Source organism: Heterocephalus glaber, unplaced genomic scaffold (genome assembly GCF_053883595.1).
Source record: "Heterocephalus glaber isolate CG9 unplaced genomic scaffold, H.glaber_assembly_v1.0 deba00000621, whole genome shotgun sequence".
Lineage (NCBI taxonomy): Eukaryota > Metazoa > Chordata > Mammalia > Rodentia > Bathyergidae > Heterocephalus > Heterocephalus glaber.
In genome coordinates this window covers 33,189,239-33,214,589 of record NW_028258153.1, presented here as the reverse complement: position 1 = coordinate 33,214,589, position 25,351 = coordinate 33,189,239, and the positions used below count along the sequence as shown (strand labels likewise).

General features: G+C 48.8%; 1 protein-coding gene across 3 annotated transcripts in view; it reads left to right on the top strand.

Annotated features, from left to right (window-relative positions):
* Positions 1–719: 719 nt before the first annotated feature.
* Positions 720–25,351, top strand: part of Bicd2 (BICD cargo adaptor 2) — a 52,311-nt gene continuing 27,679 nt past the window's right edge. For 2 of the 3 annotated variants that reach the window (XM_087206354.1, XM_004870074.4), the window contains exon 1: positions 720–1,084. In XM_087206354.1, the coding sequence (XP_087062480.1) occupies positions 845–1,084 (240 nt within the window). In that variant the 5' untranslated portion in view covers positions 720–844. The remainder of the gene's footprint in view (positions 1,085–25,351) is intronic. The other variant, XM_004870075.4, reaches the window with a different exon arrangement.

Here is a 25,351-nt window from a genome sequence, read left to right as displayed (position 1 = left end):
ACCATACAGGGTGGGGAAGTTTTATGTTGGCTCAAGGTGAACGGTACGATTGTGTTTCAAGTTATTTAAATCACGCCTAAAAACGGGTGCCCAGCTGCAACTGTGTTAACCACATGGACGTCACTGGCTCACAGAACTCGCTTCACTCCCACGAAACACACCCTGAAGGACTGGGGGTCACAAGAGGAAGTAGCGGTTGGGCTGAGGCTCTCTTGAGCACCTAGCCGCGCTAGGCTAACCCAGATCCTTTTGTCGCCTCCCGCAGTTTGCCACATTTTCATCCACAGACGGCGCACGGAAGAGGAGCCACAGTGTCCAAGTTTCCATCACAAGCCGTACAATGAAGCTGTATACGCCGCCTGCTCCCTCGCCGTCCGCCTAGTTCGTCGATGGCCTGGAGCTCGAGACCCCGGCATCTTCCAGGTAGCTACAAAGATCCCGCTGACAGGTACCGTCTACTAGACGCGAGGCTCAGAGCTTCGGTCTGTGACGTCAGCGACGCAGGCCAATCACAGATGGGGACTGGGCGGGCACGGGACACTGCGCGCCTTGTAGTGGGCGCAAGGGCCGGACTGCAGCTCCCACAAGGCCCAGGCAGCTGCCGCTTCCCCGCGTTTGAGAACGGCTCCCATTAGTGTCCAAGCCAATCAGAGCAGGGATCGGTCGGGCGCGGGGCACGACGGGAAATGTAGTTGACGAGCCGCAGGACTGCAGCCCCCAGAGTGCTCCGCGCGCGACAGGGAGAAGAAGTGAGGCGGCCCGGGCGGCCGTCGGGGTTGGGCGGTGGCGGCTCAGGAAGGCCTGCTGGAGCTTCGGTGGGAGCCGGCCTCGGCGCGCAGCCACCATGTCGACGCCGTCAGAGGAGGAGGAGTACACGCGGCTGGTGATGGAGGCGCAGCCACAGTGGCTGCGCGCCGAGGTGAAGCGCCTGTCTCACGAGCTGGCCGAGACCACGCGCGAGAAGATCCAGGCAGCCGAATATGGGCTGGCGGTGCTCGAAGAGAAGCACCAGCTTAAGCTGCAGTTCGAGGAGCTGGAGGTGGATTATGAGGCCATCCGCAGCGAGATGGAGCAGCTGAAAGAGGTGAGCCGCAGCCCCGCCCTGCCGCGCGACACCGGCCCGCGACCCCTGCTGGGGCCGGGGCCTGGGCCTGTAAAGCGAAGGTCACCCTACCCCGCGGGGAGGGGCCCGCGGCTGGACGTGGGGCACTGGGGTTTGGTCTTGGCCAGCGGGCCAGTACCCCGCTGCGGCTGTGGGTTCCTGGCTCTCGGAGCCACCTCGCTGGCCAGCCTGCTTGGCGGGTCTCAGCGACCCCTTTCCAAGGGCTGATGCTCTGCGGAGGTTGTCGTTGCCAGGGCGTATCTGTGTGTGGGCGGGGCGGGGGGGGCCCAGATGCTAAAACCTGAGGACATGGACACAGGTGACCCGCTTGGAAAGACTGGGCCTGGGTCTCTGTGGGCGTTGCTCTGTCTGTCACCTTTAAGCATATCTTCCCCTCTAGGCGCAGCTGCTTTCAGGGCGTTTCATCTCATTCAGTGAAGGCCCTAAGGACTCAAAAGGGAGTGAATAGGAGCCCGAGGAAGTTGGGACTCTGGGTGCAGTGGCTGTTGTCACGGGCTGGGTTACCCCGGTGTCCCTTTGCTATCCCTGAGCTCTGTCCGTACCGTGATTGTGCTCCCACAGGCAGGGATGCTTGACTTCCCTCGCCCACTTCTGATCCTCCTCTCCCTTCCGGGTTCTCCCCCTCACTTAGACCCCTGGAGGAAGACCAGGGTCCTGTGTCCTTCCCACTGTGGGGAGAGGAGGTTAGAACCAACAGGCTGATGGCTGAGGCCATGGGCAGTCCTCCAGGAATGACTTAAATATTAGTGTTTCCCATCTACCCTGACTCCTCAGCCCTTTCGTGAAAGTTTGGGAGGGAAAATTTGCTTTCTGAGTGAATACACTCGAGTTTGGACCCAGGCCCCGCCCTTGGTTAGGGATGTGGCTATGGGCAAGGCCCCTTCCTAAGCCTTACTTAGCTTCCCCCACCCCTGCTGCAAAATAGGGGTACAGCACTGCTTGCCCACACTGTTCTGAGGATTGTGCATTTGGAAAAGCCTGGTGTGGAGTTAGACAGGTAGCCTGACAGTTTGATAATATGTCTACTTTCCCCCAGACTCTATCCCAGCCATGGGGCTCACCTCCTGGCACTTCTGCTCCCAGCCAGCATGGGCAGGTGCGGGACCTTTTGAAGCCTTGTTGTGTTTCTGGGGAGACCAGTAGGATCTCTCTCCATGATAGTAGAGAGGAGAGAATGAATTAATCCTTAAAACCTAGGCAGTACAGGTGTTGGGTTAGCACCAATAAATGACTGCCTGTCTGGACAGCTGGGCGCTGGGTCCTTGCACATAATCCTGAGGCCCTCAAGTGTGTTGTCAGCAGATATTGGCGCCTTCTCCAAGCCAGTCTCCACTGGCACTGGATCTATAAGAGGGTTGGGATGTGTGGCCATCCTGAATTGAGGTATGTGACAGAGGGGAGGTGGGGCTGTGAGAAAGTGTGGTATGTCCTTATCCCATTTCTGGTCTCCACCTCCCTCCCTCCCTCCCAGCACTATGAGCTAAAGCACCTCTTCCCTTAGCGCACCCCCTCCATGGAGGGCATGTGAACCCCCTCCTAGGCAGCCCCCACGGTCCCTTTTGTGTTACTAGCTTTTCTTCTGTAGTATTCTCTGTGAGAAGAGACCATTGATGACCTAACTTGTACCCATTTTGGAGCCTTTCAGTGGTCAGCTCTTTGCTCTATGAACACAATCGTTTTTGGTATAATGAAGAGTCATGGCATAATCTTGTAGCATGAATCTGGAGGGATAGTCCCTAGCAGAATTGGGAAGAGAGTGTAACCGTTTCTGTACCTGCTGGTTAGGTGTCTCCTTGCTTAGTTTAATGTCACCTCTGGCCTCCTTCCCATCCTGGCTACATGACCTTGAGCAGATTGCTCCTCTCCCCTTTGTAAGGTGGAATAAAGTTTCTGCTTGAAGTTCCTCTGGATCTAGAGGAATGCACATCAACATTGCGCCTCATACCCATTCTAGCACCGGCTCTGGTTAGCCTGTTTAATTTTGCTCAATATCATAGTGAAAACATTAACTCTTATTTAAAAAGTCAAGATTTAAGAAGATAGTATTTGTGGATGAGCCACCTTAAGTATTTTAAGTTTATTTCTTGAACTAAAGTGGGTTTAGTTACTAACAAATACTACAAATGGAGTTGTTTGTGTTCCTAGGAGCATTTATAGATAAAAATCTCTTTGAGGGAAGGAAGCTGGATGGCGGGTCCCAGGTAAGGGCGTTTATGTCCAGAGCTGAGGGGGGTCCTTTGGTGGGTGAGTGGAGTCAAGACCTACTCTGCTGCCTTTGTCCTGCGGATGCTGTGGCACACGTGGTGGCCCAGTGGCTGATTTTGCTGGTAATTTTCTTCTCAGTTTTAATCTTTTATTAGTATATGTTTATAAAACATAATAATTACATTTCTTGTGGGGAGTTGCTACCTGTACATAATGCATCTTAATTCTTTTTTTCTTTACCTTCCCCTAACTCTCTCCATCTCTTGATCCCCTTCTCCTTTGAAAAAGATCTATCTCCCTAGTTCCTATTATCTATATTTTATTTTGCTCTTTATTTATATTTTAGGTTTCTCATATAAAAGAAACCATGTAATATTTAAGCTGTGTGTCTGATTTTTTTCATTTAACATTATGGTCTTAAGGTATATCCATTTTCCTGCAAACGACTGAAATTTATCCTTCTTTATGGCAGAGTAGTACTCTATGGCATGTAAATAACACATTTTCTTTATCCATTCATCTTGTTGATGGACATATAGGCTGTTTCCAAACTTTAGCTGTTAAGAATTATGTTGCTGGGCCGGGGATTTAGCTCAGTGGTTCTGGTGCCTGCCACACAAGCACAAGGTCCTGAGTTCGAACCCCAGTACCAAAAAAAAAAAAAAAGAATTGTGTTGCTATTTGCTAATAATCTTTTGAGCCTAACTTATCAAGGGCCACAACTGTCCCAAGTCACTCTATTTCCTCTCCTTCAGCATGATAATGGGAGAGAATTTTATGAACTTTGGTCATCCACATAGTGTTTGTGGTCCCAAATGACCATGAGACATCCTTGTTCTGTGTCTTCAGCTGCAGCTTCCTGGAGACAGGTGTGCTGGGCTGGCAGGGCGAGGAAGGTACTGTTGGTACATTGGCTGAGTCTGGGTGCCTTATGTTTCTCATCAGAGAGGGGACTATGAGTGGGGAGGTCCATGAACAGTCTTGGCTCCACCTGGGCTTGGGCTGCAGGGTATGTCTGAACGCCCTCACTGCTTGCTGTACTGCCTTGGGTGGTGCTGAGCTCTGGGGTGTCACCATAGTAGTTTGAGTGGTGCATGTGGGTGGACTTGGGCATCAGCCGGGCATGTCACACAGCAAGTGCTTTGTCAGCTTCTCACCCACCTTGCATAGGCCTGGATCTCCTCATTGTACCTGCAGCTCCTCCCTGCAAGTGCCCCCTGTCTTTGTCCTGGCTCAGTCTTGACTGGCTCCTGTTGCCTCCCCCTGAGGGCCACTACATGTGTCTTGCCCTGCTAGTTCATGGGACCACGCTGCTTCTCATGGTGTTCCTGGAAGTCCAGCCCACCTTTCAAGCTTTGACATTTCTTTCTGGAAAGCTTCCCTGGCTGCTGCCTTCTGGACTTGCCCTTGCTGTTCCCAGCACTCGGTTCTCTGGAGGAGGAAGGGGTAGTAGGGGGACTTAAAGGAGCATCCTTATAGCCTCTATCAAGTTACTAGAAGTGAAGCCCAACCTCCTAGAGCAATGGCGGTGAACCTATGGCACGGCACACAGCAGGCTGTTTCTATCATTGAAAGCACTGTCCTAGCGTGTTTGCTTCTGGAGCAGGAAAAGTCCTGATTTTAATTAAGGCAAGTAGATTCTTCTGCTCCTCTAATCCCCACTGAGACCATCCTTGCATCGATTTCTTCAGCAGAGGTCTATTGGGGGCTTGGAGGCTCTGGGAAAACTAAGGATGTTTCTGAGGGTCAGGTGGTAGGTAGTATGGATATGTCTTTGTGAGAAAGCCTGAATTGAGGTGGAAGCTGGGTCCTGTAAGTCCTTGAGGCACTGAAAGTAGCCCTCTTCTCACAGTCCAATAGTCAGGAAGAGGTAGCTATAGGTAATGGGTGTGCGATTCCACTCTTGTCACTGACTGGTGGGTGACTTCTTTCCTGCTGGCCCCCTTTCCAACTACCAAATGTGGAGTGGGGGTCATGAAGGAATTTTAAAGGGCCCTTCTCTTTTAAAACTGTCTGAAAGTCCCACATCAAGTCCTGTTGCTGTTTGCTGCAGAGCCTAGGGACTAGGCCTGGTGGAGAATCTGCCCTAGGCATGTGGATGGCTGTTCCAGGTTAGCCTTGCCAACATATTGAGGCATGTGGCATTGGCTACCTCCCGCTGGACATGTGGCTGGCACAGCTATGATGGAGCAGGCCCATCTTTGAGGATGCCAAACACACTTTGAGGCTTAGCAGGTGGGGCCAGAGAAAAAGCCAGGAGTCCGTTGGCCCTGGGGAGCCAGGCATTGCCTGGGTAGGAGAGGAAACTAACTGCCTGTGGTGGGGGCTAGCCCTGAGGTTTCTACCCTCTGTGGTGACAGGCAAAGTTTGGACCCTACTTGGGCCCTCAGGGACTGTGTGCCCCTAGATGAGCCACTTTGCCTGGCTGGGTCACAATTGGTTAATACTGATGCCTGTCACAGCAGCCTGAACACTTGGGTGGTCTCTGTCCTTCTGTCTTAGTTACTTTTCTGGTTGCTGAGACAAAATACCCAACACCCAAAGTTAAAGGAGGAAAGGTTTATTTTGGCTCACAGTTTATAGAGGTTTCAGTCCATAATCGGCTGGCTGCAAGGCAGGGTGGCATGGCAGAGGGGCATCACAGAGGAGGGAGGAGGCAGCAGAAGACAAGCAGCAGCAGCAATAAGCAACAAATGACAAGTGATCACACTAGCCCTCTTTCTGTCCCTTATATCTTATCCAGGCTACCCACCCTTAGGGTGAGTAGCACTCACACCCTTAACACTTGATCTTAGCCAAAAGGCGAGAAGTGATGAGCCTTCACACCCTTAATCCTAGCGTCACACTGAATCAATCCCAGCATCACATCCTTGATCCTAGCAGCACACACTCTAGATCCAGCCATCTCTGAAAAGCCCCATGTATGACCTCATGAGGCTTTGGGGAGACATCTAGACACAAACCATAGCACCTTCTCTTGGATTTGAGCATCCAGGGCCCTGTAAGAGCCCTGGCCCAGGTTCATGGGGGATTCCTCCTGGGCCCCTGTCACTCAGGAACCCAGTTTCCTTTGAGAGCAGAAGCCAGTTTTGTCCTTGTCAGTTTGGGGCCGTACCCCAGCAGTCAGACGTGTATCTCCATGGACCAGGTGACAGGCTCTTATGCACACAGGGGTAAAGAAAGATTTGGTGTCTTCTTAGACAGTGAGCAAGGAGTTGGAGGTGGTGGCAGCCTGAACAGGACTGTACAGGCTCTGACAGATGAAGTGTTGACCCTGGACCCCATGTTGTCCAGTGGTCAGAGGGTGGCCCCTTGAGCCAAGCAGGAAAGGGCAGTGTGGCTGCCCAGCTTCCACCTCAGGATCAAGTCCCACCATCTTATGCCAGGCAAGCTCAGCCAATGGAGATGGGCAGAGAGAAGGGGGTTAAGGGGCAGGGCAGGTACCCCTTGCCCTGCTCAGGTGGATGATGGCATGAAGAAGGACTGGTGACTGGCTTTGTTTTTAGAAGTTACTGTGTTTTAAAAATTGTTTTAGGAACCTCAGAAAGTAAAGAGGACCAGTGCAGTGTGTCTGTGGGACCTGTGTAGACAATGGATGATACATGTGGCAGCATTGGGCATTTGTCCTTGTCGATTTCTTCTTCCCGTGAGTGGGCCAGATCCAGACACTGATTATACAGGGGAAATACTTAGTGCATTTATCACAATTTTTTAAGAAAGAGATATAGAGGGGTTGGGGATTTAGCTCAGTAGCAGAGCACTTGCCTAGCATGCAGAAGGCCCTGGGTTTAGTGTCCCATAGTGGGCTGGCCTGGGCTGGGGGTGGGGGATGATGAATATTTGAAGACAGCTTTTTGCATGGTTCCCTCCTAAAGACTTGTACTAATTTTTTAAAGCCACCTTCCCTGTTGGAAGTTTTTAACATAGCAAAAGTAGAGAAAGGGACATGGTGAGCCCACCTGTGCTTCTGCCGCTTCTGCCTGCGCCTACAGTTTGTAGCTGTGGCCAGTCTTGCTTTTGTACCTTAGTTAATCTTGTGTGGCTACTTTTAAAAGTACTTCAGTTCCGCTGAGAAAAGGATTATTTTCTTACAAAACAACCACATTTGATTTTTTTTACACCTAAAACCTAACTAATTTCTTAATGTGTTGTCTGCTGTCCAGACAGCATTTGGATTTCCCCAATTTGGCTCATAAATTTTGTTGTATGGTTGCTTTGTTTCTGTCAGGAGCCAGATAGGGTCTATTTGTTGCCTTTGGGTAGATGGAGCCACATGGGGTCTCTACCCTACAAGTGGGGACTCTGCAGTCAGAGTGAGAACTGCTGCCCATGCTCTCATGATTGTAGCCCTGACTTGGGTGCTCTTGACTTGACTTGTGACCTGAGTTGTCCCTCCCCTCTTGGCCTCTCTCTTTGTTTTAGGCCAGCACATACCTGATGCCCTTGCACTTGGGCCAGCTTCTCCTTCTGTGATGGTGGCAGTGTCTAGTAGCCTAGGATGCAGTTCCCCTGCATGCACATGCTTCTTCCTGCCGGGCGTCCCTGGTCACTTTGTTCTGTCCTACCTCTGTACACCCTGTGCCTCTTGGCAGTGCCTTCACAAGGCAGATGCATGGGCCCAGGCTAGTTAATGACCAGTATGTCCTTCAGCTTAAGGGGCTGGTTTTTGGGTGTGCTAAAAATGTGACCTAGGATAGTAGTATCTCACCATGCTCACTAATGGGGGCCAGTTTTATTTCTTTTGTGAAACAGTTCTACTGTCATGCCTTTTATATCAAAGCAGATTTGGAGTGGGGTGTGGTGGCACACGCCTATAATCCCAGCACTTGGGAGGCTGAGACTGGAGGATCACCATGAATTCAGGCCAACCTGAACTACATAGTGAGACCCTGCCTCCAAAAAAAAAAAACAGATTTGGAATGGGGTTATAGCTCAGTGATAGAGCCCTTGCTTAGCTGCATTTAGCACTGCAAAAAAGAAAGAAAATAAGAATTTGTTCCAGAGTCATTGATATATGAGGGAACAACTTGCGTATAATGAGAATTTGCATTTACCTGTTTCTAGTTCCTTTTTTTTTTTGTTATCAGGGATTGAACTTGGGACCTTGCGCTTGCCTTGCAGTGCAGGCAGTGGAACCACTGAGCTAAATCCCCGGCCCTCTAGTTCCACTCTTAATGAACACAGAGCCCTGCACCCAGCTGACCTGAGCCGTGTAGAAAGAAATGCACAGGACATGTACACCCATATCTAGTAGTACACTCCCTATCCCATTTCAGAAAGCTGCTCTTCCACCACCTCACAGCAGCTCCAGAGCTACCAGCCCATGACACCACATCCACTAGCAATCCTCAGTGCCTTGTTAAAATAAAGTGTCAATGTATTGTAGCATTTGTGTGTTTGTAACTCATTTAACATGTGTCAAATTGTGCTGTCTTTTGATCATTAATTGTAAAAAAGAAATAGCCTTAGAACAGTTTTAAATTTACAGAAAAAATCGTAGGGAGTACAGAGAGTTCCTACATCCCCCACATCCAGTTGCCCCTGTTATTAACATCATGCATTAGTGTGGTACGCTTTTTACAATGATGAACCGGTATCAAGGCATTGTCATTTAAGCCCATGCTAGATCTAGATTGCCTTGGTGTTTACCTATTGTCCTTTTCCTGACCCAGCATCCCATCTAGGATATCACATTACGTTTAGTCATTATGTCTCCTCAGGCTCCTTTTGGCTGTGACAGTTTCTCAGCCTTTCCTTGTCTTTGATGACCTTGACAGTTTTATGGAAGATTGGCCAGGTGTTCTGTTGAATGTCCCTCATTTAGCATTTGTCTGATGTTTTTCTCCTGACTAGACTAGAATTGTAGGCTTGAGGGAATACAATGATGGAAGTAAAGGGCCTGTCTCATCACAAATCACCTATCATGGTTCCTGTTGACCTTGATCTCGTGACTGAGCTAGTGTTTGTCAGGTTTCTCCTGTCTAAAGTGATTCTTTTCCCTTCTTTCCACTCTGTACTCTTTATTTATTTCTTTATTTGGTATTAGGGATTGAACTCAGCACCTTGCACTTGTGAGGCGGGTGGCCGCACCACTGAGCTAAATCTCCAGCCCCCATTCTGTACTCTTTGGAAGGAAGTCACTGTGCAAATTGTTTGAAGTTTTTCTATATGAGAGACTTATTCCACTTACCCTCCCTTCCTTTATTTTATCAGTATAGACTCATGAAAATTTTATACATTGGGTTATAGTCCAATACTGCTTTGTTTCGTTGCTCAAATTGTTCTAGCTTTGGCTGTCAAGAGCTCTTTCTATGTCCTTGTGACATACTCCATCGTTACTTTTTGCTTTCCTTCTTTAAAGGGCCTTTTTAACTTTCTGACACTATAAGATGTTTTGAGCTCATCTCATGTATTTCCTGCCCCTGTCTTAGAATCAGCTATTCTTTCCAAGAAGCTCTGGGTCTTTTAATTGGGAAAGGTATTAGAAACCATTATCTTGTTGCTAGGTGTGCTCATTGCTACTGGTGTGTCTTTAGATTCTGGGCCCTTCCAGCCACAGAGTAAATATGCCTGTGTCCACTCATAACTATAAACATTTCTTTAACCATCTCTATATATGTTGAGTTAAACATGAATTCATACTGCTGTATCCAGCTCTAATCCATTACCATTTGGATCAGTCCCATTACCTCCTCTTGCTTATTTGTGACCTCCTGTCCCAATAGTGAGACACCTAACTCCTACCATCCACCATGCCATAATGTAATCATCCATTTCAATTCACATATACAACAGTGTCCTAATTGTTAACCTGTACCCTAATGGGCTATATTACCAGCCAGAGTAGTTTCTTTTGCCTTTAGTTTTATAGACTTTTTCCTCAAAGTTGCTTAAATCACCTCATTATTCTCCTACTTCTTTCAGTGAGGCTGTTTAATTAATCTGTAATATAGTTTGATTATTTTGCCATGTTCTGCATTCCATCTTAGGATCCCCTGGTCTCTGAAATGATTTTTTAAAAATTCACATACATTAAGATTCACTTTTTGTGGTTTTGACTAATGTGTAGTGTCATTTTATCATAGGATCGTAATTTAATACCATTCCAGTATCAGTTATTTTATTGCCTTAAAAAAATCTATTTAAACCCTATTTCCCATGAGCCCTTGCCAGCCGCTGATCTCTATAGTTTTTGTTTTTTTCCAGAATATGACATAATAAGAATTACAGATTTAAGATTCATCTGTGTCTTTTCATGGCTTGGTAGGGTTTTTTGTTTGTTTTTAGTTTTGCCGTTATTGTTGTTGTTGTTGTTGTTGTTGTTGTTGTTGTTGTTGTTGTTTTGAGATAGGGTCTCAAAACAGACTGGCTCAGACTGGCTTTGAACTCTGGACAATCTGTCTGCCTCTGCCTCCTGAGTACTGGTATGACAGATAGGCACCACGACGCCCAGCATAGTTTTGCATTTTTTTATGAGTTTGTGGTCCACTTTGAATTAATTTTTGTGAAAAATATGAAGGCTGTGTCTAGATGATTATTTCATGTGGGTGTCCAGTTGATCCAGCACCGTTAATCGAAAAGACTTTTCTTCATTAGATTGCCTTTGTTCCTTTGTCAAAGATCAGTTGACAGTATTTGTGTACTTCTATTTCTGGGCTCCTTGTTCTAGTCCATTGAGTTCTGTGATTCTTTTGCCAATACCCTGCTGTTTGCATGACAATGTGTATTTTTCTGTTAGGCTTCTATCTTTCTTTAGGTGTCACTGATGAAATTAGGTCCCTCACTCATCTTTCCCTGAACCCCTGCAATTTTGTACAGAGCAGTGAGTTTTAGAAATACATTTCATAGGAGCCAGAGCCTGAGCCTGTCTCTCTGCTTTCCTGACTGGGTTTTGCCAAAGGTCCAGGTCTTCAGCCTCAGACTAGCTAGGTTGCCCTTGGTCAGTGTCAGTCATTGATAGTACTTTTTTGTTTTAAGCTTGAGAAAAGGTAATAGAATTTACACATGAATTTTTTTTTTTCACTCACTAGAGTTGGTTAGATTTTTCATAAACATGAGCATGGCATTTCTCTTCTTCCAGTACATCCCTGTGCTTTTGCTTCTAAGTCTGTCCACTGAACAAGTTTCTATGTTATTTTCTTCTGTCTGGGTCAGCTCAAGGTTAGACTCACTCCTATAAACCAGCCTGATGATGGAGCCAGGTAGGGGAGGGATGTAGAGTCAGCTGACAGTCAGTCTGGGTTTGAATTCCATTTGTGGATTTATGGTCACTTGGGTGGTGCGTGACATTCCAGGCCAGGCCATATCGAGTCTCCTGTAGGGTAGTTTCCTGTCCTTATCTGAGTCTCCCTGCACAGGCACATGGCTGCTGTCCCCCACTCGTTCTCTCTACCCACTCTTGAAATGTGCTCTTTTCCCATCATGGAATCCTCATTTCCCACTGTGGACTCCTCCCTGTCTACACTGGCTGGAGTCTGAAACACTATCCTGTTATCAGGACCAGTGAGAGAGTTAGGCTCAGGGGACAGTCTTGCATTTTTTGTTTTTCTGTTGCATTTTCTGTTGCTGTGACAATACTTGAGATGAGGTCACTTATAAAGGAAATGGTATATTTTGGCTCATGGTTCTGGAACCTAGAAAATCCAGGAGCATGGGAGCAGCACTTGCTTGGCTTCTGGTGAGGGCCTCATGCTGCTTCAACTCATGGATGAAAACAGAAGAGCAAGCAAATACATACAGAAGAGAAAGGGTGCTAAACTCCCACAAGAAGGGCATTCATCTGTTCATAAGGGCTCCACTCCCATGACCCAGACATCGCCAGCTTTCTCCTACCTCCCAATACTGCCACATTGAGGAACTAAGCCTCAGTATGAGTTGTGGTGGGGACAAACTATTCAAGCTATAGCAGCCTGCTCAGGGCAGTCTCTGCAAGAGGATGTCCAAGATGACTTCTGTGAGGGTGATATTGATTGACAGCACAGAAGGAAGGAAAGGTTTCCCCTAGGTGACCTGTCAAGGGCAGGCCTCAAGGCATGAGGGGACAGACTCAGGGCTGGGAGACCAGACACCTGAACTTGCTCTGCCTCTTAGGACACACCAAGTCCCAGTATCTCTTGGCCAAACCCTGGGGGTTCTTAACTTCAGAGTATGCAAGCTGCTTGTGGCTGGACCCTTAGGGGACTTGGCTTGAATGTGCACCCAGGTTGCCTTTCACTGACTACTGCAACCCTGGCTTAGAGGCTGTCTCTCATCAGGTTCTTGGGGTGTGTCAGGAGATTCTGAAGGCACGAATAGCTGGCCCACACCCTTCCAGAACTTAGGGGCAATGGAGCATTGGTGTTAACTCATCCTGTGACTATCTCACCTCAGGCTCCTCTTATTACAGTCCCATGATGGAGCTTGTGAAGAAGTAGCATACGTTTGAGGTTCTGCCACTTGCCAGCTGTGTGCCTTGCTGATGTCCCTTCCTAAGATGCCTTAATGAGGTGAAGAAATGTGATGAGGGTTAGAGAAAAGTGAGAATAAAATCTGGCTGCTGCCACGCTCTCCTGTGGTTTCCAGGCTGACCTGGGCTGCTCTGCCTGCTGAGCAGTCTTCTCTGGCTGGGAGCAGATGTGAGCTGGATAGCTGCCTGCCAGGGCCCCTGGGATACCTCTCCTGCCCTGACCACAGGCTGTTGAATGGAGGTTTGTGTTGGGGCAGCCAGCTGCTGTGGAAGATGAGGGCTGGCCTCCCAACCCCAGGACTGGGTTCTCTGTGCTTGGCTGGTGGAGGCAGGGTCTCTGGGGACTCAGCTGGCCAGAAGCTTGTCTGCTGACACTCAGGCAATTAGGGTATAATCTTCTCTAAATGGCCCCCAATTCCGGCTAAATCCCTTCTGCCCAGGGATGAATCCCTGGTTTTCTAAAAGCAGCTTAGCATTTGGACACTGCCCAGGGCAGCTGGAATTCTCAGTTGGCAGTGGGACGGCTACTGCAGGCTGACATGAGCTTTACAGACGTGGGGCTGTGGGTAGGCAGGAGCAGGCCACAGCCACCACAGCCCCATGCTGTTCTCTGTGCAGGTGTCTTTCAGCCCCTTGCTCCTAACGATCCCACAGTCACAAGTGTAAGGCTCCTAGGAGAAAGGGAGCCGTGCAGTGGGAAGGGAGAGCTGGCTGTCTCAGCCTCTTGCCATGGAAGGAACAGATGAGAGTTCAGAGGGGCCTGGCTAGGATGGGTCTGAGGCATGCGGTTGATAGACAAGTGAGCACTGCTGGACAGCAGGTGTGGGCAGAGGTAGGTGGGCACCGTGCCCGCCTGGCCTCTAATCCCCAGAGGCCCTCTCCCTCTCTCACGGGATGTTGCAGCCTTCCTAGGCTGCTGCTTGCCTGGGCTTGGCCGTCTTCCCTGCCCACCTGCCAGATGAAGCTGTACTTCCTTAGGGGTCAGCTTGAACTTCGGTCCCCTCCCCAGGATCCTCGCCCCTCGTTGGACACCCCTTGCTTTGGGAATCACTGTGTTGCCAAAAAAAAAGAGAGTTTTTGAAGTGAGGAGCCCTGTGGTGCCACTCAGATAAATTATCAGAGCTCACTGAGCCGTAGTTTCCTTACCTGTGAAATGAGAGTGGTAACAGGTTCTACTTCAGGGTGGCAGTGAGGGTCAGGTGAGACTCCTTTCCCTTCCTGAGGTTCCCTGGAGCCCATGTTGTCTGTTGGAACTCTGCGTCTGCTTGGAAAGTGCCCTTTGAATGAAGGGAGGAGAGAGAGTTGGTCCAGGAAGTCCTTCCGGTAGCTCCCTCTCCCCACAACTGGTTGAGGTGGAAAGAGCTGGCTAGCTGAGGGGTTAGTGAGGTAAGGTCTCCTGTGAAATGCCTCTCAGGTTCATTTGGGTGAGTTGGCAGGTCCATGTATCCAAATCTGCCTGCGCAAACGATCACCTGGGACTCTCAGCATTCCAAAGCCCTGGCCACACCCAGGCCAATTAAATCAATCTCAAGAGTGTTTATCCTTCTGAAATAATCTTGTGGGAAGACAAATGTGGGAACTACCTGTGTAGTTTACTCTGTAAACTATTTCCAACCCAGTACTTCCAGAGCTCCCTATTCCCTAGCCTCACCCATTTCCATGCTGTATTCCAGCACTGCAGCATCTGTCCATCTACTGGACCTGCTGTCCCCATCTGCCCACCTCCCAGCTGTGTCATCACATCTGTCCTCCCTTCATCCCATAGGTTCGTGCTGAGTGCCTGCCACTTGTTGAGGGTGGGGTCATTCTCCATACCTGCACCTGCTTAAGAGAAGAGGTTTAGACTTAGTGCCAGTCAATGCCTCCAGAACATGCCTGGCCCCTCGCATGGAAAACGCACTGTCCCACCCAGTCTTGAATTATGTACATGTGTCTGAATGGCTCCCTCTGCCTCTGGCTTGAAGCAGGCTGCAGGCTGAGAGTGGTGTTGACCTGGGGAGGATTCTGCTGTTCTGGGGGAGCTACTGGACTCTTCCTCCCTCCCTAGTGGGTCCAGCCTTCCCTGAAGACCCTGGGGCTTACCCCATGCCCTGAACTGTATTCGGGAACTGTCCGCACGCAGGGCTCCTGTGATAGACTTAGAGGACTGGAGCCTGCCAGGGCATTGGGAATGGGCACCATCGTGCATACCCACTTCCTAGACTTTAGCAGGGTCTGATGCAAAGTGCTTTTCCACAGTGCTGCTTGACTTCCCACACTGGGCCAAGACACTGTGGCCACTGTGGCAGGGTGGACGGTGCTTAGTTCATCTGAATCACTGGAAACACCCTGGCTCCAAGTCGTGGCCTGATTGGGACCTAGCGGGGAAGTTGCAGAGTCCTATCTAGTTCTCCATGAGTTCTTTCTTTGTGTGGGAGCTTGGTGAGCTAGACCCCACCACCCATCATTAGAATTAGGGTGGTTTGGGCCGGGGATTTAGCTCAGTGGTTTCGCTGCCTGTTGCACAAGCGCAAGGACCTGAGTTCGATCCCCAGCACCAAAAAAAAAGAATTAGCGTGGTTCATTGTGAGATAGAACTGAGCCCTGTTATAGGTCAGGTTGTAGGTAGAATTTGTCCATAGTAAGGTGCAGTACATTTACTCAAGTGGCTGCCCTTTGGTTGAAGGTTACCTGAAGTCCTTGGCCTGCCTGTTTACCACCCAGAACCTGTCTGCTCAGCTCAGTGATCTGAGGGCTGTTTGGGATGCAGCTTTTCTCAGCCATCATCGTTGTGCATGTTAGGAGTTAATTTTCTCACTGCTGAGTAGCAGCCTGTGTGAACTGTGCACCAGGCTTGGTGCGGACATGTGCTTCCATCTGGATCAAGCAATAGGCAGGCCTCCAGTACTGTCCTCCCTCCCTTTCAGAGCCCTCCAGGCAGAGATCACTCTGTGAGGGTTTCTAGTGGTGCTCTATGGCTGTTCTGTGCATGTGTTTATGGGGTGACTTGGAGCATATGGCCATGGATAAACTTGCAGTCCATTTCTTGTCACCATTTCATGACCCACACCCTATGTTCCAGTATCAGGTTTTTACTGAAGTGCCTTTAGGGAAATCTGATCTTTCATCATGTCTCTGATACCATCCTTTTTTTTTTCTTGATACCATCCATTTTATCAGTAATGGGTAATTGAAGTCCCCGGAATATATCCAGACTGGGGTATATTTAGTTTGGAGTTTTATTAACCTTTTCACCTATAGTTACATGTAGTGGACTGCACAGACTTTAAGTGCGTGTGTGTATGCTGGCAGATATGTGTACCTTCCCTGGAGCCCATTAGTGTTTCTCTTCCCTTTCTTCTTTTTCCCGAGGGATGATAATGGCTCTTTGCTCTGGTGATTTGCATTTGGATAACATTTCAGATGTTGGGTCCCTAGTTTGCTTAGGGATTTAAAAAAAAAAAAAGGTTGAATCTATTTCAGTATTTGGTTTTAGGGATCATTTTGTTTCTCTTTCTATTGAAATATAATTGTCTTTCTACTTTAAGTTCTATACATAATAATTTTGTCAATTATTATTTTGTACTAGGTTTCTTATTAAAATGAGCTTTATTGGAGTGTGAGATACAGAGGATGTGAGGGCGATCTGGCTGTGACATCTGTTACCCTCATTGATCGCCAGCATTGATTTAGCTGGTCTGGCTGGCTAGGTGGGTGTCCCTTCCTCCCTCACTGCTCTATGTACATCCCTCCCAAAGCTGCACACCATCAGTTGAAGAGGATGACCACCCCCAATAGAGGAGGACCGTTTCTTCGCTCAGGGTTATACAAGTAGCTATGCTCTCCTGCTAGAACGTCCAAACAAGCTCTCAAGATGAATACAGAAACTACACAGATCATAATTGCACAGCTTGATGATTTATCAAGTGAATGCACTCACATAGTTACCAACAGATGGAGAAGTCATGTGTTGTCAGCCTCCCAGGGCTAATTCCTGGGTCTTCTTGAGGCTTCTGACACCATAGATTAATCCTGCCCACTTTTAATTTCCTACACATAGAGCCACATAGTTCTGTTTGTGTGTTCACTCAGTATTACTTTGTGAGACTGATCCTCACTGTGGCCTATACTTGCAGGTTGTTGGCACTCTTTGCTGTGTGGGGTTTGTTGTGTTGATCCACCCCACCTTCCTCACCCACCACCAGGTAGATAGCATTCTTGTTGTTTTTGTGTTCAACATGGATTGACCCATGAGCCCCTCCCTTTCGGAAGGAAAGGTCTGTTATGCATTCTTTGAGTGGATGTGGTAGTGGATAAGGATACTTTGGAGTTGGACCTGGCTTTGAGTCCTGCTCTGCCACACAGCACCTGGATTGCCTCCTGGACATGTGTTTCCTGCATTGGCCTCATTCTCTTGTGACGGGCCTACCACTGCTGGTTTTGCTGAGAGATAAACTGTGGGAACTGTATAGTCATATAGTTGGTAAGGGTTCAGTTCCCTAATTTTTTGTTTTGTTGGGTTTTTTTGGTACCGAGGCTCGAACTCAGGACCTTGCACTTGCAAGGCAGGCGATGGAACCACTGAGCTAAATCCCCTGGCCCCAATTCCCTAGTTTTAAGCGTGTGAACTTTGTACATCTCTGAAGACAATCATTAGGTTAAGAAGTGTACTAACATACTTGCTTTGTTTCTCTCTCTCTCTCTCTTTTTTTTTCTGGGTTTTTGTTGTGTTACTTCCCTTTTGTGAAACTTTTGCCTTCCTACTTTCTTCAGTTTCTGAAATCCCAGAGTCAGAGGTGCTGTTTCTTTTTTTAATCATTAATATTTATTTTTAGTACAGTATCCCTCCCCCAGCACAGTACTGCTTGGCAGTGATTCCCAGGTTTTGATATGATGTTTCCATTTTTTGTTTACTCAGTTTCCTGTTGTTTTGTTCTGTACACTGTCACTGATACAAACATTATTTAACAGATCATTTTTAAATTTTCTTATGTTTGGGTGCATGCTAAGACAGTTTTCTGTAGTGTTTTTTAGAACAGTTTTAGATTTACAGAAAACTTGTAAAATACTGTATCATGTTCTCCCATTGCGCACAAACTTGAAAGTGGCATTTCTTCCTTTTTAAGATTACTCTGATGTCATTACACATCCTTTGTGATATCATCATTCCTTGTGTCCTTATGAAAAAGGTCTTTCTTAGAAAGAAGGTTGTGTCCTCAGTTGTGCTGTTGAGATCATGCCAGTCTTTTGTGTTTATGCCTGTCCTGATTGCTTGCCACTTGCCACTGCAGAGATCATAGTGTCAGCTATCAGTTGAGTGTTCTTTTGCTCATTTTGAATAGAAATCACCAGTCAGTAAAGTGCAACTCCCTTAGTGCTCTGGGTTTTCAGTGCCAGTAGCTCTCTGTTTTTAGTGTTGCAGATCTTGGTGGTTCCTAGCCACCCCTGTTAGCTCCTCAGCAGCCAAGACTCATAGTCCCCTTGGCAACTTTGTGGAGCTCTTCCAGCAGCCTCTGCTGCCTCTCTGGGGCTCTCCATAGGTCACTATAGATTTGTTGGTCTCTGCTAGTCACTGCCACTGGTCTCCACTGGTTTCTACCTCTGGTTGCTATCGACTTCTGTCAGTTGCTACAGGCTCTACCACAGTCTGTGGAACTCTTTAGGGTTAATGGCCTCTACTGTTACAGGCTGTTTTTACTGATAGCTATATAGCCTACTGTACCCAAGATAAGAATCATGAATAGGCAGTAGGACCATGCAGTAAGGCGTTTTTGGGTCCTGGGCTGCGTCACAGAGCGTTAGTGCACAGCAGGGAGTCACCCTTGACTGTGCGGAAGCACTGCTTGTATAGAGGAGCAGCAGACCATGCATGTGCAGTTTTGTACACGCAGACCTATTTGAGGGCTTTTATAGTATGACAAAGAGGGAGAGTCATCAGGAGAGGCCACAGGGTAGAGCCATCTGAGTTAGGTCCATGTTTCCAGCCAGCTGCAGCCAAGGCAAAAATCTCCGGAAGCTGCCTCAGGGTATCTAGGATAGTTTCGACTGTGCTGGTGACAGCTCTGCTGAACTTCAGGAAAAGTGGCTGCTTGATTGACAGCTCCTGTGTGTCCACAAAAATGGCAGGACTGAAGTCACAACTGCTGCTGGTTTTGAGGAAACTCTAGGAGTGCCAGCGGTGGTGATCATGGCCCATTGGGGTTTGGTGACTTCTATGATATCAGCAATAGGTCCTAATCCCTCCCCAGTCTTTACCCTGTCAGGTGCAGTTTCTCAGCTGCTCCTCAGAGGTGACAGCACCACCTGGAGTGGCCCATAGCAGGAAAGGGGCATCACAGCTGTTAGCCAAGCCACCGTTCCTATCAGCAGGGAGACCACCAAAATAACCCCAGAGGTAGTGAAGACCCTGGGGTAGTTGCTGGCGGCTGCTCTTGAAGAGGCCAGGGGGAGTGATGGGGTGGGGCAGGACGGCTGTCATTTGGACCCTGTCCTCTTCAGGCTGCAGCTGGGAAAAGCGGAAGGGTTGGGCCTCATTTCTTTTCTATCTCACCAGATCTCTTGCTCTTTGTTTAGTTGCTAGTTTATGATAGATTTAATCAACCTTTGATGGTGAATTTAATCTCTTAATGCTATAAGTTCTTTATTTCAATAATAGTATTGAGCTTATATTTATATTAGCTTAATAGTCCGGAGCCCCATCTAAGGTTTAATAAGGCTTAATATTTAATTTAATAAAGTTTAATGCCATTTGGTGTCCTGAGGAATCCTGGTTATGCATGACTCTGTGAAAATAGCCGCAAAAAACTACCCAGAGTGGAGCAAGGTTTATAAACATGTCAGTGGTGGCTCTCATGCCCTCACATCCCACCAGCTACCTCAGATCCTTTCCAGGCCTCAGAGAGGTCAGGTTCTACTTTGACATCAAGCCATTTGGCTTGTGTATGCTCTGTGTGTCTGTGGGGGGAGTCCTTTCAGTCGAAAGGCATTTATTGAACTGCTGTGTCCTGGGGGACATGACAAGGTCTGCTGTCCCCACACCACTAGTGCCTGCCAGAGGCCAGGTACATAGTAATTGCTGATAAATGTTGCTGTTTATGCTAGGTTATAAAGGTTGAGGGCATGGAGATGCCCGCCCCTGGGGTTTTCTAATAAGCAGCCCCAGAGGTTTTAGGAGCAGATGAGGGTCACACATTTCCATTGCTCCCCAACCCTGACTAGGAGCTGAGCAGTATCTCTGCCTCAGCAGGTTGGGGGAAGGCTCTGCCGAGGCAGACTTGCCAGGGTGGGCAGCTGGTGCAACTCAGGGATTCCTGGGATTCCTAGACCTAGCCATTCTGGGAACTGAGCCCACCCTAAAGCAGGCATGGTAACCCTTCAGGAACAAGTGTGAGACCTACTATCTATGGGTAAGCAGTGCTAGATCAACCTAGACAAAGGAGTGGAAGATCCCAGCTTTGTTGTAGAAACTGCTTCCTGGAACCAGCCTTATTACCTCATTGGAATGCTTAAACCTGGCTGCCCTGGCTTGGCAAGTGCTGTGCCTGGTGCAGATGCCCAAACTGGTTTAGGTAGAAAGAATTCCCTGGGACAGCCCTGCCTGGAGGCCTGTTCCCTGCCCTGCTGGCATGGGCCTTCTCCCAGGAGTCAAGCCCCTTTGGAGAGTAGGGGTGGGGAAGTTGTGATCAGTGTCTAGTATACACTTTTTCCTAGGCTCTACGGAAGTTTGTTCAGAATCAAGGGTCAGCTTCTGCAGCTGGGATGGATGACAAGCTGTCATTGTGGAAATGCCCACGCTATTCCCAGGTATTCTCATAGTAAAGAGGGTGAGGTGGCTTTTTTGTGTGTAGATAAGGAGTCTGTTTCAGTAGGCATTCTTGGAACCAGGCAACCCTTCTGACTCTCTAGAGCAGAGACCTCTCCCATGTGGAGACGAACAATGGGAACATATAGAGACTCTGGCACATGGCCTTGTGGGGGATCAGCAAGGACTGGGCAGCTATAGAGCAGGAGGAAAGAGGAGGCTATTCATCAAGTCCTGCCACTTCTCATAAGCAGGCTGATTGTGAGTAACCCTGACCTATTGTCTATGCTTTCTCCACACAGGCCTGGGCTTCCACACACCCAACCTTGGGAGCTCAGCATTCAGCTCAGTTTACAGACAGGCCCAGCAGAGAGTTCTCACCTGGAGTCCTGGCTGGCCAGTGGCTGAGCCAGGATGTGGAGCCAGTCAGCCCTGCTTCAGGTGTATGCATACCAGTTTTCTCTCCTGCTCTGCAGCTGGGAAGTATTCAGAGAAGTGATGGATGGGGGCTGGGGATTTAGCTTAGTGGTTCCTGCCTCAAAAGCGCAAGGTCCAGAGGTCAATCCCTGGTACCAAAGCAAAACACAAAAAAAGAAGTAATGGTGCCTCTTGCATGGCAGTTGGCAAGGCTGAGAGTCTTGTGTACCCAAAGAGGTGAGGGAGGGGATTCTTGTCTGAGGGCTCAGAGGCCCTGGTGTGAGGACTCAGATCTCCCACCACCTTGTTCTGCCTCTATCCTGTGCCTACCCTGTTCCCTCTACCTGGGGCACCTCATCATCCTCTCAGCTGCCATGGTTTCCTCCTCTGCACCAGGCACAAGGTCAGGGATGCGCCCCTTCTAGCATACACTTAGAGATTTTCTACAATGAGCCATAGAAAGTAACACTCAAAGAGGTGTTCCAGGCTTGTGGGGGCAACCAGGTGGCAACAGGGAGCTTTGCAGACACTCAGGTCATGAGAGGATAAGAACTGTTGCCTAGACTAGTCTTAGCAAACCACAGCCTTGTGGGGCAGCCTGATTTTGCAAATAAAATTTTATTGGCACACAACTATTACATTGTCAACAATGTCCCAAGATCAAACTGCAGGAGGCATCCTGGCATTAGTCTCAAAGCCAGTAAAATCCTGCTTTTAAACTGCAGGAAGCACTTGCCAGTCTTTATCTTTTGTCCTGCTTCTGTTTCTGGTTCTTGGCCTCTGCTCAGGGTGGTGGGGGCCTGAGCAAGTTTCTGGTCTGGACTGAGGCCTGGGTGTTAGGCAGTTCACCTTAGAACCACTCAGCTTCCTTTGTGGTGCCCCCACCCTGGGGTCCCAAGGGTGGGGGTCTTAACATTTTGACCATGCTGACATTGGTCTAGTGAGGAGAACCTGCCAGGCTCAGGAGGTGTTGGCTCGCTCTGGGCCTTTGGGAAGGCAGAGGAGAATAGGGAATGAGTGATTTCCTGAACTTGTGCTGTATTTTAAGGCTCCTGTTGTTAGAGGTGGGTAGGGCTGATGGGGTGGGAGGCTATACAGGCTCTGGTAAGTGATTTGTAAACTAAACAAGCTTAAATTGGAGCCATATTAACCCAGGTTCAGATGAAGAAATTGAGGCACACTGACACCGTGATCAGTGCCCACCATAGCCATCTGTACCGTTGTAGCTTATTTCACCGGTAAACCAACCGAGGCAGCAGTTGATGGCAGCTCTGCTTTCCTAAGATGGGGGAGGTGGGCGTGGGTGAGTATGTGCTCCCACATGTACCCAGAGCCTCCCCCTCTTCTCTCTTCCCTCCCCGTGCTGTATGTCCCCTGGGAGTTAGGGGCGAGGACACTGGATTCATCTTTTAGGTGTGACCCCGATTCCCTGTCCTATCAGCACCGCCCCCACCATGACACTGCGCTATCCCACACTGCAGCCAGACTTTGTACCCTTACTTCGCAAGGTGATGAGCCTCAGTTTCTCACTGTGCAAAATGAGTACATACATGTGCAGGGTCTTCCCATGGAGCCATGGAACTGTCTTGCACACAGGGTGTGCCCAGTGCACAGCAGCTGCAGTCACGTGATGGTTTACACAGGTCACAGGTGGTGCTATCTTTGAGGGATGTGGTTACCCAGACAATATATGAATGCTTCAGACAAGGCCTTAGGGTGAGCAAGGAGGGGCCAGCCAGAGCCTGCACCCCCTCCCTCAGAGACCCACTGCCGTCTTTCCCCATGGGGCTCTTGCAGTGAGACCAAGGGTGTGAGTGAGGAGGGATGGAGTGACTCCAGACCTAGTGTGCTGTGTGCCAGGTATCCATACTTGTCACTCTTTCTACCCTGCTCCACAGATGAGGCAGGGAGGTCACAGAAAAAAAAGAGCTTGCAGAGAGCAGATGCTCCTTTCATGGCCTCTAGCCTGTCTCTCACTGTCTCTGCCCATCCTGACTCCCCCTATAGCCTTCCTGGGGTCTAGTTTTAGCCACTCTTCCTGCCCAAGCCCTCTCCATAATCTTCAAACCCTCACCCCCCCCAACCCGCCCCCATCTTCCACTACCCTCTGAGTGGCTCCTGATGTTTCAGAGTCCCCAGGACCTCCTTCTCCCATATCATTATTCATGTTACAGCCATTGTGATTTCTCCTCCTTGCCTGTCCACCCCCCCCCCGCCCCGCCCATTTAATAGGCCCAGCCTGGGTTCTGTAGCCTGTCCTGAGGCCATGTCTCTAAGGGAGGACCCAGCCACCTTAGCCCTGTCTGGCCCTGGCTCATCATAGGCACACATGATTGCTCCATGTCTACATGGGTGTGGTTGACCATGAGGCCAGTGTCCCAGGGGACTCTGTGTTGGCCAGGAGCAAGTATGGGCTAGGAGTGGGGACACCATCTTCCTAAAGGCGCCTGGCTGGCAGTGACCTCATCCCTGGACTCTCCCAGCTGTGTTGGATCTTGCTGAGACTGGGCAGCTTCAGAGCCTGTTTCCAGAACTACTTTTGCTGCAGCCAGGTGTGGTGGTGCAGACCTGTCTGTAATCCCAGCACATGGGAGGCTGAGACAGGAAGATTGCTGCAAGTTTGAGGCCAGGCTGGCCTACAGAGTGAGTTTAAAGCCAGCCTGCACAATATAGTGAGACCTTATCTCAAAAAAACCAAACCAGAACAATACAAAATAACCTCTGCTGGCCCAGCCCCTGGGATACATCACCAAGGCACTTCCTCCTCCTCACACCCCAGAGGAGCATTGTCCTGTGCTTCAGGAGAGCAGGGAGCTTAGGCCTTGTCCTCCTTGTCCCCCTTCTTTCATATAGCAGCTGGGCAAGTTTGTGGGCATGATAGATGGAGGCTCCATCTGGGACCCCCTTCTCATCCTGAATCTAGAAAGCTACTGCTCAGTGCACCACCTGGGAGGTCCATGGTGAAGCAGAAAAAGTTGCAAGGACAGCAAGCCCACAGCTGGCGACCCCCTGCCCCACAGGCCAGACAGGAATCCCCGCCCTGAGGCCCTGAGCACCTCTTCGGGAGGGGAGGGACTAGAAGGAAGGAACAACCGTGGGATAGGAGGAAGTAGTGAGGCCAGATGTCTTGGGGAGGGATTTTGAGATAGAATGTAGCTCACTGGCACTGAACCTGCCTAGCAAGCATAAGGTCCTGAGTTGGATCCCTGGTACTGTCCCCCCACCCCCAAAAAAAGTATGTAGGGTAAGGTGGAGGGTGTTTCGATCAGAAGAAATTTAGGCAGGTGGCCCAAATGACTGCCTCTCCCTCCTTGACACTCAGCCTGCTGGCAGGTAAGCTGGAGACAGTGGCCACAGCAAGGGGCTCCCCAGGGTCACGTGTTATGAGTTGGGGATGTGATACTTCAGAAACATCTAAGTCCTTTTCTTCTTCTCCCTCTCCCTCTCCTTTCTTTCTCCTTCTCCTCTTCCTCCTCCTTCTCCGTCTCCTTCTCCCTCTCCCTCTCCTTCTCCTCCCTCTCCCTCTCCCTCTCCTTTCTTTCTCCTTCTCCTCTTCCTCCTCCTTCTCCGTCTCCTTCTCCCTCTCCCTCTCCCTCTCCTTCTCCTCCCTCTCCCTCTCCCTCTCCTTCTCCCTCTCCCTCTCCCTCTCCCTCCCCCTCCCCCTCCTTTGTCCTTCTTCCTTCTTCCCTCTTTCTTCTTTCTTCTTTTTTTTTTTGGTACAGGAATTAAACTCAGGACCTTGCACTTGCCAGGCAGGCACAGCACCATTGAGCTACATCTCCAGCCCCTAAGTTGTTTTCTTAAGCAGCTTTGTTGAGATAATTCTGATGTAGTAAACTACATAAATTTTAAATATTCACTGTAAGTTTTCATATAGGTATATGCACATGAGACAGTCAGTATAACCAAGATAATGAACCTGTTCCTGAATTTCCATACTTTTCTCATCCCTATTTGTAATCCCCTCATCCCCTACCTCCAGGGGACCACAGCTTAGAATAGTTTGTATTTCCTGGAGTTTTATAGAAATGAAATTACATAGTATGTACCTTTCTTTGGTCTGGCTTTCCACTAATGTAATTTTTAGAAATACCTGTGTTAACATATGTACTAATGGTTGATTTTCTTTTTATGACTAATTTTCCACCATATGGTCATACTGTACTTTGTAAAAAGTCTTTTTCACTGGTAGTTATTTAGCCATATTGGCAGTTACAGATACATTTTTGTGCAAGACTTTGTATGGACATACACTTTTATTTTTCTTGAGTAAGCATGTACCTAGGAGTGGACACCTATGCCATATATTAGATATGGTTGGCCCTTTATGCACTCAGGTTCCACATCTTGGGATTCAAGTAACAAGGATTTGAAAATATTT